We start from the raw sequence: 20,307 nt of genomic DNA, 5'->3' as shown, positions 1-20,307 counted from the left end.
CTTTAAATTGTTTAACTTGGGTCAAATGTTTCAGGTAGCATTCCACAAGCTTCCCACAATAAGTTGGGTGAATTTTGGCCCATTTCTCCTGACAGAGCTGGTGTAACTGAGTCAGGTTTGTAGGCCTCCTTGCTCGCACACACTTTTTCAGTTCTTTCTACGCATTTTCTGTAGGATTGAGGTCAGGGCTTTGTGATGGCCACTCCAATACCTTTACTTTGTTGTCCTTTAGCCATTTTGCCACAACTTTGGAAGTATGCTTGGGGTCATTGTCAATTTGGAAGACGCATTTGTGACCAAGCTTTAACTTCTTTGATGTCTTGTGGTGTTGCTACAATATATCCACATAATTTTCCTACCTCATGATGCCATCTATTTTGTGAAGTGCACCTGTACCTCCTGCAGCCAAGCACCACCACAACATGATGAAAATTGCTCCCAAGGATGAACCAGACTTGTGGAGGTCTACAATTTTGTTTTTGTTTTCCAAGATGTTTAAAGGCAGAGTCAGCTTAGTGTATGTAAACTTCTGACCCACTGGAATTGTGATACAGTGAATTATAAGTGAAATAATATGTCTGTAAACAATTGTTGGAAAAATTACTTGTGTCGTGCACAAAGTAGATGTCCTAACCGACTTGCCAAAACTATAGTTTGCTAACAAGAAGTTTGTGGAGTGGTTGAAAAACAAGTTTTAATGACTCCAACCTAAGTATGTAAACTTTATCTATTATTATTATCTATTTCACTTGCTTTGGCAATGTAAACATATGCTTCCCATGCCAATAAAGGCCGATAGATAGACAGACAGACAGACAGACAGACAGACAGACAGACAGACAGACAGACAGACAGACAGACAGACAGACAGACAGACAGACAGACAGACAGACAGACAGATTGGGTCTGGGTGGTGAAATTGAATGCAGCTCAAAACTAGCTCTTCTATCCTTACCGCTATTGGGTTGTGGTCTTATCCAAAAACATCATGCCATCAGGCAAGTTTATCAAGGCTCTCCCCTACTGCAGCTCTCCTATTGGCTGATTGTTAAAAACATTTGATTGACAGTTCCTGCAGTGGTTCAATGACTGTATTATTACATTAACAGCCAGTAAAAAAGTAGTGTTCGTTCCATAGCCATGAGAAGTAAGGGACGCTGAAAAATCCTAAAATCATATTAATAAAAACATTTTACAAAAAATGATATATATTTTTTCTTTGCAAATGTAGTGCACTGGGCCTTTACTCATCCTGTATTAGAGCGGTCCGATACAGCTGAACCACACCCCCCGTCCCGTCTGCGAAATAATCGCTGTATCATGTGTGGTTTGCATTATGGGCTTGTAATTTCATTCCAATCTGAAAACATGCCGTCTGCAACCAACCTGTTTTTTTTTTTTTTTACATTGGCAAGTCAGTTATGAACAAATTCTTATTTACAATGACGGCCTTCTCCGGCCAAACCCTAACCCGGACGATGCTGGGCCAATTGTGCGCCACCCTATGGGACTCCCAATCACGGCCGGTTGTGATACAGCCTGGAATCAAACCTGGGTCTGTAGTTACACCTCCAGCACTAAGATGCAATGCCTTAGACTGCTGCGCCACTCGGGAGCCCGCTTCTGCTTCCATTTAATACATAAATACCACCATGGAAGTCTGGCTTTATTACACTTCAATGCCATTGTCATCCAGTGTCACTGATTTTGACAGCCGTCATTCGTTACTGGCAATCTGAATGCCCACATGCACATCCTGGCTAAGGGGGAGTAGCAGGGAAAAGGGTTTGGGGAAGAAAATCAACAGAGTTCCCATCTTGCTATGATACCATATGACCACAGAGGGGCAGCAGAGGTCCAGTCTAAAAAGGTGAACCATGTAGCTCAGCCCTCCAACCTTTGCCAATTTTGGGCTTTATCTGTGTTTTGACAAGCTGAAGTTTTCCAGAGGCAATATTTTTCGATGGGGATGTGGTGTCTTTGATGTGTGCCAAGCCTGCGTATTAGCTTAAACCAGCCCATTATGGAATTCAATAAAAGCGACAGAAAGCTGTAGCAGATTTCAGCAGCACCCTGCAGGTCGACTGAGGGAAGTACATTTCCTGTCAGCAGAGAATAAAATACTCCATCTTCCTCTCTGTACCAAACAACATTATAAATAACACAAACTTACTGGTTGCCTTTATCAGAGAAAGATATCTTGAACCAGCTACCCTGTAGACCCTATTTACATTTAAAAATGTAACTACCCAGCGCTATCATTTGCTTACAATGTAGACTGGTTTAAATTGATGTTTTGCAGATAACCAACAAAGTTCCAGATTGCAGCTGGGGGGGGTCTAACAGCAGCTATCTAAACCATCTTAATGGCTGGGGCTAGCTAGGTCTAACAGCAGCTATCTAAACCATCTTAATGGCTGGGGCTAGCTAGGTCTAACAGCAGCTATCTAAACCATCTTAATGCCTGGGGCTAGCTAGGTCTAACAGCAGCTACCTAAACCATCTAAATGGCTGGGGCTAGCTAGGTCTAACAGCAGCTATCTAAACCATCTTAATGCCTGGGGCTAGCTAGGTCTAACAGCAGCTATCTAAACCATCTTAATGCCTGGGGCTAGCTAGGTCTAACAGCAGCTATCTAAACCATCTTAATGCCTGGGGCTAGCTAGGTCTAACAGCAGCTATCTAAACCATCTTAATGCCTGGTGCTAGCTAGGTCTAACAGCAGCTATCTAAACCATCTTAATGCCTGGGGCTAGCTTGGTGCAAAAAAACACAACAGTGTTTTCAGCTATGCCCTTGAAAGCAGTTGACTCCAGCTTCCCAGAGACAGGGAGTTAAACATGGTCGAGGCACGCCGGTCTCATGGTCTCCTTTAGGGTTCCTGTTGGTGGTGTATCCACCAGCCAGGTGTCACCCTCCATTCTCCTGACCTCTGTGGAACACTTGCTGCCAATTTATCCACTATATTGGTAATTGGGTTCTATTTGGGACTCAGCCTCTGTCTACAGGAGCTCACTACACAGCTGAGTTACGGTCCGGTCCAGTGACTCCACTGTCTGTGTCTATCTGGGGTCTCTCTCTCTCTCTCTCTCTCTCTCTCTCTCTCTCTCTCTCTCTCTCTCTCTCTCTCTCTCTCTCTCAAAATTAAGGGGCTTTATTGGCATGGGAAACATTTACATTGCCAAAGCAAGTGAAATAGATAATAAACAATAACAAATGAACAGTTAACATTACACTCACATGTCATATTATGTCTGTATACAGCGTTGTAATGATGTGAAAATAGTTAAAGTATAAAAGGGAAAATAAATAAATATAGGTTATATTTACAATGGTGTTTGTTCTTCACTGGTTGCCCTTTTGTTGCGGCAATAGGTCACAAATCGTGTTGCTGTGATGGCACACTGTGGTATTTCACCCAATAGATATGGGAGTTTATCAAAATTTGATTTATTTTCAAATTCTTTGTGGGTCTGTGTAATCTGAGGGAAATATGTATCTCTAATATGGTCATACATTTGGCAGGAGGTTAGGAAGTGCAGCTCAGTTTCCACCTCATTTTGTGGGCAGTGTGCACATAGCCTGTTTTCTCTTGAGAGCCAGGTCTGCCTTCAGCGGCCTTTCTCAATAGCAAGGCTATGATCACTGAGTCTGTACATAGTCAAAGATTTCCTTAATTTGGGGTCAGTCACAGTGGTCAGGTATTCTGCCACTCTCTGTTTAGGTCCAAATAGCATTCCAGTTTGCTCTGTTTTTTGGTAAATTCTTTTCAATATGTCAAGTAATTATCTTTTAGTTTTCTCATCATTTGGTTGGGTCTAATTGTGTTGCTGTCCTGGGGCTCTGTGGGGTTTGTTTGTGTTTGTGAACAGAGCCCCAGGACCAGCTTGCTTAGGGGGCTCTTCTCCAGGTTCATCTCTCTGTAGGTGATGGCTTTGTCATGGAAGGTTTGGGAATCGCTTCCTTTTAGGCAGTTGTAGAATTTAACGTCTCTTTTCTGGATTTTGATAATTAGTGGAGATCGGCCTATTTCTGCTCTGCATGCATAATTTGGTGTTTTACCTTGTACACGGGTTATTTTGGCATAATTCTGCATGCAGAGTCTCAATTTGGTATTTGTCCCATTTTGTGAATTCTTGGTTGGTGAGCGGACCCCAGTCCTCACAACCACGAAGGGCAATGGGTTCTATAACTGATTCAAGTATTTGTAGCCAGATCCTAATTGGTATGTCAAATGTTATGTTCCTTTTGTGGCATAGAAGGCCCTTCTTGCTGCCCTCCTGCTGCTGTAGGCCCTCCTTGGTTGGGGACAGAAGCACCAGATCATCAGCAAACAGTAGACATTTGACTTCAGATTCTAGTAGGGTGAGGCCGGGTGCTGCAGACTCTTCTAGTGCCCTCACCAATTCGTTGATATATATGTTGAAGAGGGTGGGGCTTAAGCTGCATCCCTGTCTCAGCCCACGGCCCGTGGAAATAAATGTGTTTTTTGCCAATTTTAACCGCACACTTGTGGTTTGTGTACATGGATTTTATAATGTTTTAAATTTAGCCAATTGGAAATTGTGGTCTGTATATTTGATCATTTCATTGAGGATACCATCAACGCCAGAGGCCTTTTCGGGTTGGAGGGTTTATATGTTGTCCTGTAGTTCATTCAATGTGATTGAAGAATCCAGTGAGTTCTGGTAGTCTTTAATAGTTGATTCTAATATTTGTATTTGATCATATATATGTTTTTGCTGTTTGTTCTTTGTTATAGGGCCAACAAGATTGGAGAAGTGGTTTACCCATACATCGCCATTTTAGATATATAACTCTTCGTGTTGTTGTTTGTTTAGACTTTTCCAATTTTCTATGGATTCTTCAATTACATTGAGCTGATTTCTGACGTGCTGTTCCTTCTTTTTCTGTGGTGTATTTCTACCAGTCTCTCTCTCTCTCTCTCTCTCTCTCTCTCTCTCTACCAGTCTCTCTCTCTCTACCAGTCTCTCTCTCTCTACCATTCTCTCTCTCTCTCTCTCTCTCTCTCTCTCTCTACCATTCTCTCTCTCTACCAGTCTCTCTCTCTCTACCAGTCTCTCTCTCTCTCTCTACCAGTCTCTCTCTCTCTACCATTCTCTCTCTCTACCATTCTCTCTCTCTCTACCAGTTACTCTCTCTCTCTCTACCAGTCTCTCTCTCTCTACCAGTAGCCCATTTTGTTCACAAGCTGCCTGTCCTCTTCTCTTTTCACCTCTCCTCTGTGACTCAGCTCCACTCAGCTCTAACGTGGCATTCGGCTCACAAAGAGACATCTTGTGCTGACGCTGAGTGGAGCAGAGAAAAGTGATAAAGAGAAGAGAGAGAGACACTTTGACCCCCTCTATAGGCTCTTCTCCATTGCTCTAAATCACAGTGACATGGCAGGTAATGACTGCTTTCTGAAGGGTACCTACCAATACAGATAGTGTAGGCGTGGCAGTGGATGTCTGAATCTAGAAAGAGTGGGAGGGAATTGGGTAACGATTGAAACGCTCTTGTTCAATCTCCTGTGATGTTTCTATGCTCCCCATCAAATCCTCTCTAACCTTCTCTCCTCCTGTAACACTCTCGGTCAATCTTCTGTGATGTTTCTATGCCCCTTCCCCTTTTCCTCTCCTTCCATCTCCTGAATAATGTCAGACGAGTTCCCTTAAACTAATAGAGGGATTACTGTGGCATTTGGTAAAGGGCAGGACATGAACACAGTGAGGACCCAGGCATTCATCTGATAGTAATGAGGCCTCTACCCTGCTACCTCCTCCTCTCCCTCCCTCTCTCTTCTCTCCAGATTAGGTCTGGACAGATGAGTGGTTCACCCCCCACCTTTCCATCACTTGACCAGACCACCCTCATCCACTCTCACTTCTCCTTCCTGTTTTTCTCATCGCTCTCTCCTCTCCCCTCTCACCAGCAGCCCTTCATTCCCACGTGAACTCCTCTCCTTCTCCATCCTCCACCTCTTCTCGTCTTCTCCTAGCTGTGCTCTCTCCTGTCTCCCCTCTCCTGTTTCCTCTCTCCTGTCTACCTTCTCCTGTCTCCTCCCTCTTTTCTGTCTCCTCTCCTATCTCCTCTCTCCCATCTCCTGTCTACATTCTCCTGTCTCCTCTCCATCTCCTGTCTCCTGTCTACATTCTCCAGTCTCCTCTCTGTCTCCTGTCTATATCTATCTCCTGTCTACATTCTCCTGTCTCCTCTCCATCTCCTGTCTCCTGTCTACATTATCCTGTCTCCTCTCTGTCTCCTGTCTATATCTATCTCCTGTCTACATTCTCCTGTCTCCTCTCTCCAGATCCAGATGTTAAAGGTTAATTCCGCCACTTTTCAACCTCCTATTCATTATCTCCAGCACCATACCAGTGTCTACATATACTGAGATACCAAAATATTAAGGACACCTTCCTAATATTGAATTGCACCCTCCACTTTTGCTCTCAGAACAGCCTCAATTCATCGGGGCATGGACTCTAAAGTGTCGAAAGCAGAGAGAGAAAGCGAGACAGAGCGAGAGGGACAGAGAGAGAGAGAGGGAGAGAGAGAGAGGGAGAGAGAGACAGGGAGAGACACAGACACAGAGAGAAAGGGAGGGAGGTTGAGACAGACAGAGAGAGACACACAGACACAGAGAGGGAGGGAGAGACAGACACACAGACACAGACACAGAGAGAGGGAGAGACAGAGAGAGACACACGGAGAGGGAGAGACACACATACACAGACACAGAGAGAGAGAGGGGGAGAGAGAGAGAGACACACAGACACAGAGAGAGAGGAGGAGAGACAGAGAGAGACAGAGAGAGAGACACAGACACAGACACAGAGAGGGAGAGACAGAGAGAGAGACACAGACAGAGAGGGAGAGGGAGAGACAGAGACACACAGACACAGACACAGAGAGAGAGAGAGGGGGAGAGACAGAGAGAGAGAGAGACACACAGACACAGAGAGGGAGAGACAGAGACAGAGAGAGAGACACAAACACACAGAGAGAGAGGGAGAGACAGAGACACACAGACACAGACACAGAGAGGGAGAGAGAGAGACACACAGACACAGAGAGGGAGAGACAGAGAGACACAGACACAGAGAGGGCGAGAGGAAGCCAGAGTTCTCACCACACAGCTGGCTCCCCTCCCATGGACATGAGAAGGAGGGAGTCAGGGCAGATGGTGCCCAGCTGTCTCTACGGCTATCAACCAGACTACTGCTCTGCTTCATGTCACACAGACGGATTGATCACACTGGAGACTGGCACATTATTCTACAATGTTTTCATGTAACATATACACTGAGTATACCAAACATTAAGACCACCTTCCTAATATTGAGGTCAACCCCCCTTCTGCCCTCATAACAGCCTCAATTCATCAGGACATGAACACTACAAGGTGTCGAAAGCGTTCCACAGGGATGCTGGCCCATGTTGACTACAACGCTTCCCACAATGCTTCCTTTGGCTGGTGGACCATTCTTGATACACACGGGAGACTGTTGAGCGTTAAAAACCCAGCAGCATTGCAGTTCTTGACACAAACCGGTGCACCTGGCACCTACTACCATACCCCGTTCAAAGGCACTAAAATATTTTGTCTTGCCTATTCACCCTCTGAGTGGCATACATAAAATCCATGTCTCAATTGTCTCAAGGTTTAAAAATCATTCTTTAACCTGTCTCCTCCCTTTCATCTACACTGATTGAAGTGGATTTAACAAGTGACATCAATAAGGGATCCTATCTTTCACCTGGATTCACCTGGTTAGTCTGTGTCATGGAAAGGTGTCCATAAGATTTTGTCATGACGTTGGCCTCTTTGGGTACAGGAAGGACAGTTGACCCCCTCCCCTTCGTACCATCACCCAACCTACCTTCCCCCCAACCCAGGGTTGTAAAAAACCCTCTGAAGAGAATCTCCTACCCCATGTTTCATAGAGAGACAAAGGAAATTCTTCCAACTCATAGAATTGGAGAACCGAGCGACATGTGTGTGCTGGAGAAGGTATGGAAGATTGTTGAAGAATCCAGCTACGAACTCATCCGCTTGGTACAATTTTGTGATACTCAGAAGAGACAATATAGCCATATTACCATAAAACTGTTTATATAATAGACTCAGTTTAAGACTTGCCTCATATGGGTGTATGGAATGTATTGATAAGGATAAAGCTTTTGTAAGACATTGAGATGCTATGTACTGATGTAATGTGATAGAATTGTATTTCTGTAACCAAATCTAACTCAGTCATAGGCACGCCCCAGGGACATATACAGGACCAGGCGTCATTTGACCAGCCTGTTCGATGGGCACTATAAAACACTCCCTGATTTACATTTCTCCAGACCAGGCCTACACTCTATGGCCAGAGGTTTGACCATCCAAGTACTCTACTGAAAGTGAACCATACCACGTGGTTAACTTTTAGACTATTGATACCGACAGAATAAGAACAAGTCTTTGATATTAATTATTAGTCTGCAGCTAAGTAAATTATATCATCGAACGCGAAGACCAACGAAACAACCATTCTATGACGACATTAATGAATGTCGCTCTGAAAGATCCATTCTAACCGAGAGAGAGAGAGAGAGAAACGCGGACAAAACTCCCCAACAGAACTACTCTCCAACAAGAATCAGAACGACACACTGAGCGTAAATATATATATTGATTGCAATTGTTCCCGAATGAGTGAGCCTTCAATTGTCAATTGTTAATGAACTCTGTGTAAACTTCTCAGCTGACCATTTATGACCCATTGTTCAACAGGCCGACCAGCCTGTTTAGCCCACAAGGGCACATTCCGATACCAATCCTTTGTTGACGATAATTACTGTTTGTATGTTTTTCTGTTAATTACTTAGTGTAGTAAATAAATGATTTTAAGACAATTGATGTATGGATGATTTTAGTAAAGACTGGGTTCGTGCAGATACAACAATTTACGACGTTTTGGAATGAGACTGGACTAGAGGTAAATACACCATTTAAACTAGGAGATAATCGGCCTATACTATAATAGAATATAATATTATAGTATAGGAAAGTTATATTAGGAAAATTATAGCTTTGTAATCTGAATATTCTCCTTGGTGCCCCGACCTCCTAGTTAATTACAATTAAACGATTAATCAGTTTAATCGCGTGATAATAATTACAGGGAGCTAATTGATAAACATATCTTCAGTTTAATGGTACCCCCAAAGACACGACAATTTTGTACACTCACACTTTCTATGATCTGTGGTTAAAAAGATACGGCTTTTTTTTATGACCGTTCTTCTTATCTGTGAGAGTAGGATTAAAGGTAAGAAAAACTGTTATTTAAAAAAATCTGCAATGAGTTTCTAGCCAGAGGGACGGTATTTTCTCCTAACCACGAATCTCATAGGGTTTGAAAATTGTGTGCGTGCATGTGTAACGTGATATGTCCTCCCACGGTGCAGGCTGCGGTGCTGCAGGGCAGGGGGACCTGCCGGCAGTCATAAGGAACTGCAGGAGTGGAAATATCCCCTTCATACCCCCCACCCTGCTCCCGCCCTGCTCCCGCCCTGCTCCCAGCCCCTCCCGCCCTGCTCCTGCCCTGCTCCCAGCCCCTCCTGCCCCGCTCCCGCCTGCTCCCGCCGCATCTTTACTACCCAGAGAGGGCTGAGGAATGCAGCGACCGCAGCCACCACCACCACTCTCTCTCCCTCTCTGAAGGTCAAAGTCTACCTCCACGAAGCTCAACTTATAGTTGGGGCTTCCCCTGACAGTCCATCCACATCTGCACCTCACTGGGCGGGAGCGGTGTAAAATTGAGGCCCTGGCTCGGAGTGAGACCTGCTGCTCTGGTTCCACATGGTTAATGGTAATGCTGACTATCACAGGGAGACCTCAGGAACATCCTGGGAGATGTGTACTCTGGGTTGTGCCAGGCCCCTGTGGTGGCACATGTCACACTAATAGGAGCAGACGGGTAATTCCCCTCCTCACTTTCCCATCCCGTCTCCTCACACGCACCCCGCTCCCTGCAAAACATCCTCTGCTCCCCAAAGACAATGGTTGCGGCACTGCCAAAGCCGCAGAACGCTACGTCACTCTGGGGAAAACAAGGAACTACTGAGGGGGAGAGTCTGGAGATGCAGAACAAAATGAGGAAGCCATGACGCATCAGACAGACTTGGCCTGGGAGACAGGCCTTGCGCTGGGGATGGAGCTGGGGATGGAGCTAAGGCTGGGGCTTGGGATGGAGCTGGGGATGGAGCTAAGGCTGGGGCTTGGGATGTAGCTGGGGATGGAGCTGGGGTTGGAGCTAAGTCTGGGGCTTGGGATGGAGCTGGGGCTTGGGATGGAGCTGGGGATGGAGCTGGGGTTGGAGCTGGGGTTGGAGCTGGGGTTGGAGCTGGGGATGGAGCTGGGGATGGAGCTGGGGTTGGAGCTGGGGATGGAGCTAAGTCTGGGGCTTGGGATGGAGCTGGGGTTGGAGCTGGGGATGGAGCTGGGGATGGAGCTGGGGAGGGAGCTTTGGGATGGAGCTGGGGTTGGGCTAAGTCTGGGGCTTGGGATGGAGCTGGGGATGGAGCTGGGGATGGAGCTAGGTCTGGGGCTTGGGATGGAGCTGGGGTTGGAGCTGGGGTTGGAGCTGGGGTTGGAGCTGGGGATGGAGCTAAGGCTGGGGCTTGGGATGGAGCTGGGGATGGAGCTGGGGTTGGAGCTGGGGTTGGAGCTGGGGATGGAGCTAAGGATGGAGCTGGGGTTGGAGCTGGGGATGGAGCTGGGAAGTCTGGAGCTTGGGATGGAGCTGGGGTTGGAGCTGGGGATGGAGCTAAGGCTGGGGCTTGGGATGGAGCTGTGGGTTGGAGCTGGGGTTGGAGCTAAGGCTGGGGCTTGGGATGGAGCTGGGGATGGAGCTGGGGATGGAGCTAGGTCTGGGGCTTGGGATGGAGCTGGGGTTGGAGCTGGGGTTGGAGCTAAGTCTGGGGCTTGATGGAGCTGGGGATGGAGCTAAGGCTGGGGCTTGGGATGGAAGCTGGGGTTGGAGCTGGGGTTGGAGCTGGGGATGGAGCTGGGGTTGGAGCTGGGGCTGGAGCTGGGATTGGAGCTGGGGTTGGAGCTGGGGCGGGAGCTGGGGGTGGAGCTGGGGACGGAGCTGGGGATGGAGCTAAGTCTGGGGCTTGGGATGGAGCTGGGGATGGAGCTGGGGATGGAGCTTTGGGATGGAGCTGGGGTTGGAGCTGGGGTTGGAGCTAAGTCTGGGGCTTGGGATGGAGCTGGGGTTGGAGCTAAGTCTGGGGCTTGGGATGGAGCTGGGGATGGAGCTAAGGCTGGGGCTTGGGATGGAGCTGGGGATGGAGCTGGGGTTGGAGCTGGGAATGGAGCTGGGGTTGGAGCTGGGGTTGGAGCTAAGGCTGGGGCTGGTTATGGGGCTGAGGGAGGATCAGGTGAATATGATTTCAAATCCCCCTCCCTCCCCTGCTCTGTTATGGCTGACTGGCTCAAATTACAGCCACTCTCCTTCCCCATCCTCACAAGTCCCAAGGAGTGCTATGGCTGATATAAGCCCTCGTGCAACACTAACTCGTTTCCCAGAGTTCCCCCTGATGACCCCTCCACTGTTTTCTCACCTCCATTACTCCATTATAATGATGTTTAATCTGTGTGTGTGTGCTGACCTGTAGACAGTGGTCAGGGGGTAGTTAGCGATGTCGTAGATGATGCGTATGTGTCCCTGGTACAGCTCCAGGGCTAGAGGATCATGGTCCTCCTTGTAGAGCAGGATACCATTGTCCTTATCTGTAGCCACCTGGAGAGACAGACGAGAGATAGAGAGAGGCAGTAATGTAGACAAACAGCTCCATACTTTTTATAACTTTCTGGTTGTTAAGAGTGAGATTACCTATGTATTTTTTCAAATTTAATATTGTAATCAAATTGTACAACTGAAGATCAACACAGGAGGAAAAGATTGACAGAGTGTGAGTTAAAAGACAAATCTTAATCGTGCTAGCTAAATTCTAATTTGTTAGCTAGCTTACTAGCTAGCTCCAACTGTTTACTTGTGGTAACCATGGCAACATGGCCACTGAGGCAGCGCTAGCAGCAGCATAGACCGAGAAACTTTCCCCCCTTTTTTTAATTTCCTGCAGAAATCAAATCTGAGAAGGGAAGAATCAATTTTAAACACAGATTTCAGAGGGAGAACCCGGAAACTTTGTTTTCCGGCTGCTCACACAACAGGACTGTTACAAACCTGTTATTTTACACTAACGTGACCAGATTTCTGAAATGAAAACTGGAGACATTTCCAGTTCGGCGGTCAATATATAATTAAAATATCCAATGTTATTATCTATGAAATAAAAATGGGGGACAATTCAGGTTTCATGTATTTAGTCTAACAGGCACACTGTGATAGACAGAGAAAACAACTATATTACAGAAACACTACAGACAAGACAGAACTGTCCGATCTGAACAGCCATTCAGTGGTCCTGGTAGTCTGGGTAGAATAAGGGCAGAAGAGAACATGAGCAAAATAGAAAAAAAACAGAGACAATAGTATATGTGAAACACTTAACAACATAATAAAGAAATTAGATGATGATGAGATTGGTAACTACATAATATACTTATACCAACCTAATCTGTATATTTCTCAGAAGAATGTATCTTCTTCAGGATTGCTCTGTCTTTGGCCAGCTTCTCCATGAACTCCTGGCAGGGGAGGTTGAAGTTTGTCTTCACAATAAGCATGGTCTTGATGGTAGGAACAGTGAACCTGTTTCTTGCTGCTGTCCATAGATCATTCATTTTGGAGAACACTCTCTCGACTGGTGCATTACTTCCAGGTAAGCACATGACAACAGATGCTAATCTAGCCAGGTTAGTGTGTGGGATGTCGTTCTCTTTGAAGTGGGTAACCACCGTGCTCCATCTCTGACTATTGTCTCAGATGTTTTCCATTCTTCAAGTGATCCCCTTTTAGGAACTCTTGCAGGCCAGTAACCTCGTCAAACAATGCATCCTCATTAATGTTGTCGAACTGCTTTGCTTTATCTTGGCCAGGTCGCAATTGTAAATGAGAACTTGTTCTCAACTTGCCTACCTGGTTAAATAAAGGTGAAATAAATACAAAAATAAATAAATTGATGGTCACATTGGGGAATTTTTCCTGCAATGTGGCTGCTGCCTTCTTCACGCAGAGGTTGCCTTTTTAAAAGGAGACCATGTAAATCTTTTAGATTATCTGTGTGCTTTCCCCATGCTTGCAAGTAGTTCACAGCCGTAGTGAAGAATGATTGGGATGTTTTGAGAAAGCTCTCTTTAGACATTTCTCCATTTTCCTCTTGCTCTCTCAGAAGTCCTCTGACCAAAACTGGAATGAAGTTGTCATCACGTCTTGCAGTCAATTTTGCCTCAACGTTTCTCAGAATTGCAGCTGACTCCACAGCACAGCGGTCCTGGCCTCCAAGCATCTTGATCGTGTCACTGAATACGGTCAAGTTTCCATGGACAAAGGCCAAAGTTCAGTCAGTGGATCTTCGAACATTGTTCGCAGGACAACAGGGCATTTGTCTTCAGAAAGAAAAAAGGATTTCAATGGTACATACATTTTCGCACTCTTTCTAGAGCAAGGAGCATGGACAGCCAGCAAACATTGCTGTGTCCTAAAATGTTATGGTACTCCTGGCCAACAAACTCACAAAAGCTCTTCAGTCTTTCTAGTCTGACGGTGAAAATATTAAAATATCCAAATATCTTTGTGAGCAGGTACTCAACATCAAGGGGAATCATATCCAAAATTGATCTGGCCGTGTTATGAATGATGTGGGAAGGACAACCTAAGCCAATCACCTCCTGCTGCAGAGCATTTTTAACTTTGGTATGGACATTGACACTCCCCAGCCTATTCAGTCCTCCAAAGTTGGTATTTGTGTTGTCGGCAGAGAATGACACGACTTTGTTTTCCAGGTAAAATTTTGTGATGACCACAAGGACCTCAGCTGCAATTTCCTCCTTTCAATTCAACAAAATCAAGCAGTTTTGTTTCCACAGATGTGCTACCATCATATATCTTACAATATCTGACTACTATTGGCAGCAGCTTTACATGTCCATGATTCGACGCATCAATGGACAGGGACACAAATTCAACCTGGTCTAGGTCCTGTGCTACCAAAGTATTTGCCCATGGTGCTAACACGTTACTCACTATGGCTTCACATTTTGTCCTAGCACATGTAAACTTTGGCTCATAAAGCTTCCGTGTCAGTCCATAGATCTGTAACTATGATTGTGTTGCATAGTGTGGTATGCAAAGACACCCTCCTGCACAGCTAAATCATATATCATACAGAAATCATGAGCAGCCTTCAGCTACACCACCTCCAGCCCAGACATAGAGCTTCTACAGGACCAGATCAACCAGTGCAGGACCCAGCTGAAAAACTTTGTCCTGTAGCTGAGAGAGAGGCTTACCACAGCGCTTGAGGAGGTAAAGGCGAGAGCTGGTGCAGGTAAAGGAGGAGATGGCAAAGGAGTTGTCTGTCATCAAGTGGGTGCTGCAGCACAGAGAACAGACTGTAGAGACTCCTAGAAAGAAGCTGCAGCCGCTCATCACCCCTAACAATCCCACTGACCCACCTTTACCCACAACCCCCCCTTCATAACGACCACCCTTTACCCACACCCCCAGTCAACAAGGAGGCTCGCATGGGGACACCTACTACAGAGAGAACCCCCCCCAAATACACCCACATACCCCTCCTTGTAAACAGGCCCTGTGTACGCCAGCCCCTACTCTGGTAAAACCCACTGAGGTGGCCATCCTCATTGACTCAAATGGGAAATTCATCCAAAAGGATAAACTCTTCCCCCACTACAACGTGTCCAAAATATGGTACCCAAAAACACAGGATGCACTCCACATCCTGTTCCAGCCTGACTTTGGCACACCAGGCCACATTATTATTCACACCGGCACCAACAACCTGCGAGAGGAGCAGGAGAGGGTAGGCAGCCTGGTCAACAGAGTAGCAGAGAGGGCCTCTGAGTGGTTCCCCAACTCCCATATCACCATCTCCGCTTTGCTGCCCTGCATAGACTTTCATCCCGTACCATTCAGAAAGTCAATATTTTTTATTTTCTTTTTCTTTTCTTTAACCTTTATTTAACTAGGCAAGTCAGTTAAGAACAAATTCTTATTTACAATGATGGCCTACCCCGGCCAAACCCAGACGATGCTGGGCCAATTGTGCGCCGCCCTATGGGACTCCCAAACACAGCCGGATGTGATACAGCCTGGATTCGAACCAGGTACTGTAGTGACGCCTCGCACTGAGATGCAGTGCCTTAGACCGCTGCGCCTCTCAGGAGCCCTCAATGCTGACATCACCAGAGGGTGTGGCCTACTCAGGAATGTGCATGTTGCTCACCAACCAACAATCACCCCAGAGCATCTGCACGACCACTCCTACCTTAGGAAGCAGACAGTAGGGATGTTTGCCAAGTCTCTAAAGGACGTGGCACTTTGTAGACAAACACCCCATGCCGCACTGGACAGAGGACCACCCAGAGACTCCTACCAGACCACTGCACCACCAAGGAGCCCCAGGCCCCTTCAACACCCCACCAGACCAGCGCTCCCCACAGGCCCCACCCACAACCAGAGCATCACCCCCTCCATCGGCGCAGCCAGAGCCTACTACCCCACACCAGACCACCACCTCTACCAGACCAGAGAGGCAGTCCCCCAGCCCAGACCTGGCCCCCCTTCACTCCACAGGGCCCAACAACAGGACCAGCGCAGCTACGCGGAGGGCCTCAGATGACAGGAAAACTCTGTAGGACTGAGTGAAATTAAACAGCTCCTCCAATACATCTGCACTAAATACACACACACACACACACACACACACACACACACACACACACACACACACACACACACACACACACACACACACACACACACAAACGGCTATTGTAAAAAAAGTTTACTTGTTCAATGAATAGGAAGAAGGAAAACAGAAAAAGAGAACTCATGTTTGCTGTTATCCTGTTCATCTCACTCTGAACAACTTAGTAGTTAGTAATTACTGTATTTCTGACTGCTGTTTCTCACTCTGAACAACGTAGCAGTTAGTAATTACTGTATTTCTGACTGTGCTGTTCATCTCACTTAGAACAATTTAGTAGTTAGTAGTTACTGTATTTCTGACGGTGCTGTTCATCTCACCCTTAACAACTTAGTAGTTACTGTATTTCTGACTGTGCTGTTTATCTCACTGTTACCAACTTAATAGTTAGTAGTTACTGTATTTCTGACTGTTACTGTTACTGTCGCTATACTAACTGATAGTGACATGAAATCGCTATCAGTTAGCATGTGGAACTTTCAGGGCCTAAACTCATCAACCTTTGGACTGAAGAGTTTAGCACTTCAAGATGTTGACATCATCATTCTGCAGGAGACATGGTGTAAGGCAGACATTGTCAATCACTGTCCCACAGGCTACAGAGAGGTAATTGTGCCGTCACAGAAACACAGCCCTGTCAATAGAGGCAGAGACTCTGGAGGATTGATCATTTGGTCCAAATCCGAACTACAAAATCGAAAGTGATCCCCTAAAAATGGGTAAATATCACATTTGGTTAAAACTGACAGATAAATATGTGTTCCTTTGCGCAATATGTATCCCCCTCAGAATCCCCATATTATTCAGAGGAGAACTTCCCCACCCTTGAGGGAGAGACGTGCCATTTCCAGGCCCAGAAAAATGTGCTCATCTGTGTGGACACAAATGCGCGCACAGGAACACTACCTGATCTAACGACCACACGAGGGGACAGCTTTATTACAGGCCATTTGGTTTCTAACTGTCTTCATCTCCCTCATAGTAACAACAGTGACAGCACCATCAACAAAAACGGAAGTGATCTGTTGCAGCTCTGTCGAAGCCTGGGTTTGTAATGGTAGGTTACAGGGGGACTCTTTGGGGAGATTCACCGATTGCTCACCTCTTGACCACAGTACAGTAGACTATATGATTACAGACATTGACCCTTTCTCTCTCAGCTCATTCACTGTCAAGCCACCAACACCTCTGTCTGATCACAGCCAAATTACCTTGTTCCTCAAAAGAACAGACATGGAAACAACCACACGTTCACAGCCCAGTAAGCTGTACCACATCAGAAATTCATACAGATGGGCCCAAAACAGCACAGAAGAATACCAGAAAGCAAGCAACCAGTAATTCAAAAGCTCTTAGATAACTTTCTGTATACCACACCCACTCACAGTAAAGAAGGCATCAATCTAGCAGTAAAAAAACATCAACAATATATTCAGGCAAACGGCAAAAGAAGCACAACTGAAATGGATAAAAAACAAACCAAAAAAGACCACAGATGACAACTGGTTTGATGCAGATTGTAAAATGATAAGGAATAAACATATGACACTATCAAACCAAAAGCACAGAGACCCAAATAATGGTGAATTATGCCTTCATTAGTGTGAGACTTTAAAACTCTATAAACTTACACTCAGAACCAAAAAAGCATAGTACAACAGCAAGCAGCTGACACTAATTGTCACGTCCTGACCAGCAGAGGGAGCAATTGTATTAGTTTTGGTCAGGACGTGGCAGGGTTTTTGTGTGTTAAGTGTTGTGTTGGTGATTGGACTCCCAATTGAAGGCAGGTGTGTTGAGTTGCCTTTGATTGGGAGTCCTATATAGTAGTGTGTGTTTTTCTTTGGGGTTGTGGGTAGTTGTTTTTGCACTGCGTTTTTGTGAGCCTGCAAAACTGTTCCTGTTGTCGTGAGTACTGTTTATTGTTTTCCCTGTGGATGCTTTGCGTGTTTTCATTAAAAGAATATGAGTATCCACATACCCACTGCAATTTGGTCTATTCAACACGGCTACACCTGTGACAGAACTACCCACCACAAAAGACCAAGCAGCGGAAGAGGAGGGAGCCACAGGAGAACAGCGTGGATGGATGGACTTGGCAGGAGGAGCGAAGATTCTGGGAGGACAAGTTAAGGGAGTTAAGGGAACCCGAGAGGCAGCCCCAATATTTTTTTTTGGGGGGGGGCACAAGGGCTGTTTGGCGGGGCGAGATTGGAGCCCCAGGCCAGCTCCCCGTACCCTTGTAGGGCAGAGACAGACTGGACAGGTCCCGTGCTTTGGGGTTGGGGCTGTGGTGATGCCTGGGATTTTCAGGCCGGTAGGCACAGTACCAGCACCCCGCATGTGCCAGGGTGAAGTAAGCATCGAGCCTGAAGGGGTGATGCCAAACCTGCGCTCAAGACCGCCAGTGCGCCTCTACGGTCCGGTGTTTCCCGCTACACGCACTAGCATGGAGGTGCGTGTCTCCAGGCTGGCACGTCCGGTACCAGCCCCACGCATCAGGCGTCTAGTGCGTCAGCCCAGCCTCGCCAGTCAAGAGTCGCCAGAGCTGCCCGCCAGTCAAGAGTCGCCAGAGCTGCCCGCCAGTCAAGAGTCGCCAGAGCTGCCCGCCAGTCAAGAGTCGCCAGAGCTGCCCGCCAGTCAAGAGTCGCCAGAGCTGCCCGCCAGTCAGGAGTCGCCAGAGCTGCCCGCCAGTCAGGAGTCGCCAGAGCTGCCCGCCAGTCAGGAGTCGCCAGAGCTGCCCGCCAGTCAGGAGTCGCCAGAGCTGCCCGCCAGTCAGGAGTCGCCAGAGCTGCCCGCCTGTCCTCCGGCCCAGCCCGAGCGGCCCGCCTGTCCTCCGGCCCAGCCCGAGCGGCCCGCCTGTCCTCCGGCCCAGCCCGTGCGGTCCGTCTGCCAGGGTCAGCCCGAGCGGCCCGTCTACCCGGCGCAGCTATCGGCGCCACCGAAGTGGGCGACGCCGAAGGTGGAGCGAGGTCCACGTCCCGCACCTGAGCCACCTCCAGGATAGGTGGGTTGGGGAGGGAGGGTGTAGCACAGTGCCGTCGTTGACGGCAGCCACCCTCCCTTCCCTCCCTTATTGTTTAGGGGTTATTGTTTATGGGTTTTGTTGGGGTATTGGGGATTTTTCTTTTGTAAGGTGCATTCCGGGGTCTGCACCTTGAGGGGGGGGGGGGGTACTGTCACGTCCTGACCAGCAGAGGGAGCAATTGTATTAGTTTTGGTCAGGACGTGGTAGGGTTTTTGTGTGTTTTGTGTTGGTGATTGGACTCCCAATTGAAGGCAGGTGTGTTGAGTTGCCTTTGATTGGGAGTCCTATATAGTAGTGTGTTTTTCTTTGGGGTTGTGGGCAGTTGTTTTTGTGAGCCTGCAAAACTGTTCCTGTTGTCGTGAGTAGTGTTTATTGTTTTCCCTGTGGATGCTTTGCGTGTTTTCATTAAAAGAATATGAGTATCCACATACCCGCTGCGATTTGGTCTATTCAACATGGCTACACCTGTGACACTAATTGAGGAGTCCATAAACACAAACAACTTCTGGCAAAATTGGAGAAAAAAATAAATAATCGAAACTAGAGGAATTGGCAATACAAAATGTTGACATATGGACAACCCATATTAAAACACTCTACAACACCGTTCAAATTGATGCAAACACAGAACAACGCCAAATTCATAAGAAGTTGAATGGATTAGAAAAAGCTATAAAGGACAATCAAAATCCATTGGACTCCCCAAGTACTGGCCAGGAGCTCTATAAGAAACTTCAGGCCCTCAAATTTAAAAAGCATGCGGACCTGATGGCACCCTAACTGAGATGCTCAAATTCACTCGTGCACAATTTCAATTGGCTATATTAAAACTGTTTAATTTGATTCTGAGTGTAGGTTATTTCCCTGACATATGGAATCGTGGACTCATGACCCCAATCTTTATTAACGGAGACAAATTTGACCCCAACATTTAAATGTTGGTGTCAAATTTGCCTGGGGAAGATTTTCTGAAGTATTATAAATGTAAGAGTTCTAAACTTCCTTAATAAGCACAATATCTTGAGTAAAAGACAAATTGAATTTATACCAAAACATCACACGACCGATCATATTTACAACCCTACACACCCTGATAGATAAACATGTCCACCAAAATAATACCAAAATATACGCTTGCTTTATCGACTTCCAAAAAGAATTTGATTCTATTTGGCATACAGGACTGTTCTACAAAGTTATTGAAAGTGGTGTAGGGGGTAAAACATATCTCAAATCATTACCAAGCCCTGCAATGCCAAGAGCTGAGCGAAGAGTCCCCTCATCCAGCTGGTCCTGGGGCTGAATTCACAAACCTGTTCTAACACACCGAAGCCTCAGGACCAGAACATCCAATCAATCAGAAT

General features: G+C 46.6%; 1 protein-coding gene across 3 annotated transcripts in view; it reads right to left on the bottom strand.

Moving 5' to 3' along the window:
* LOC106611956 (slit homolog 3 protein) overlaps positions 1-20,307 on the bottom strand; it is a 458,837-nt gene that overhangs the window by 7,241 nt on the left and 431,289 nt on the right. For all 3 annotated transcript variants that reach the window (XM_045724040.1, XM_045724037.1, XM_045724038.1), the window contains one exon: positions 11,671-11,801. In XM_045724040.1, the coding sequence (XP_045579996.1) occupies positions 11,671-11,801 (131 nt within the window). The remainder of the gene's footprint in view (positions 1-11,670; positions 11,802-20,307) is intronic.

This window comes from Salmo salar, chromosome ssa09 (genome assembly GCF_905237065.1).
Source record: "Salmo salar chromosome ssa09, Ssal_v3.1, whole genome shotgun sequence".
In the NCBI taxonomy this organism is placed as follows: domain Eukaryota; kingdom Metazoa; phylum Chordata; class Actinopteri; order Salmoniformes; family Salmonidae; genus Salmo; species Salmo salar.
This window is presented reverse-complemented; position numbering and strand designations above follow the sequence as displayed.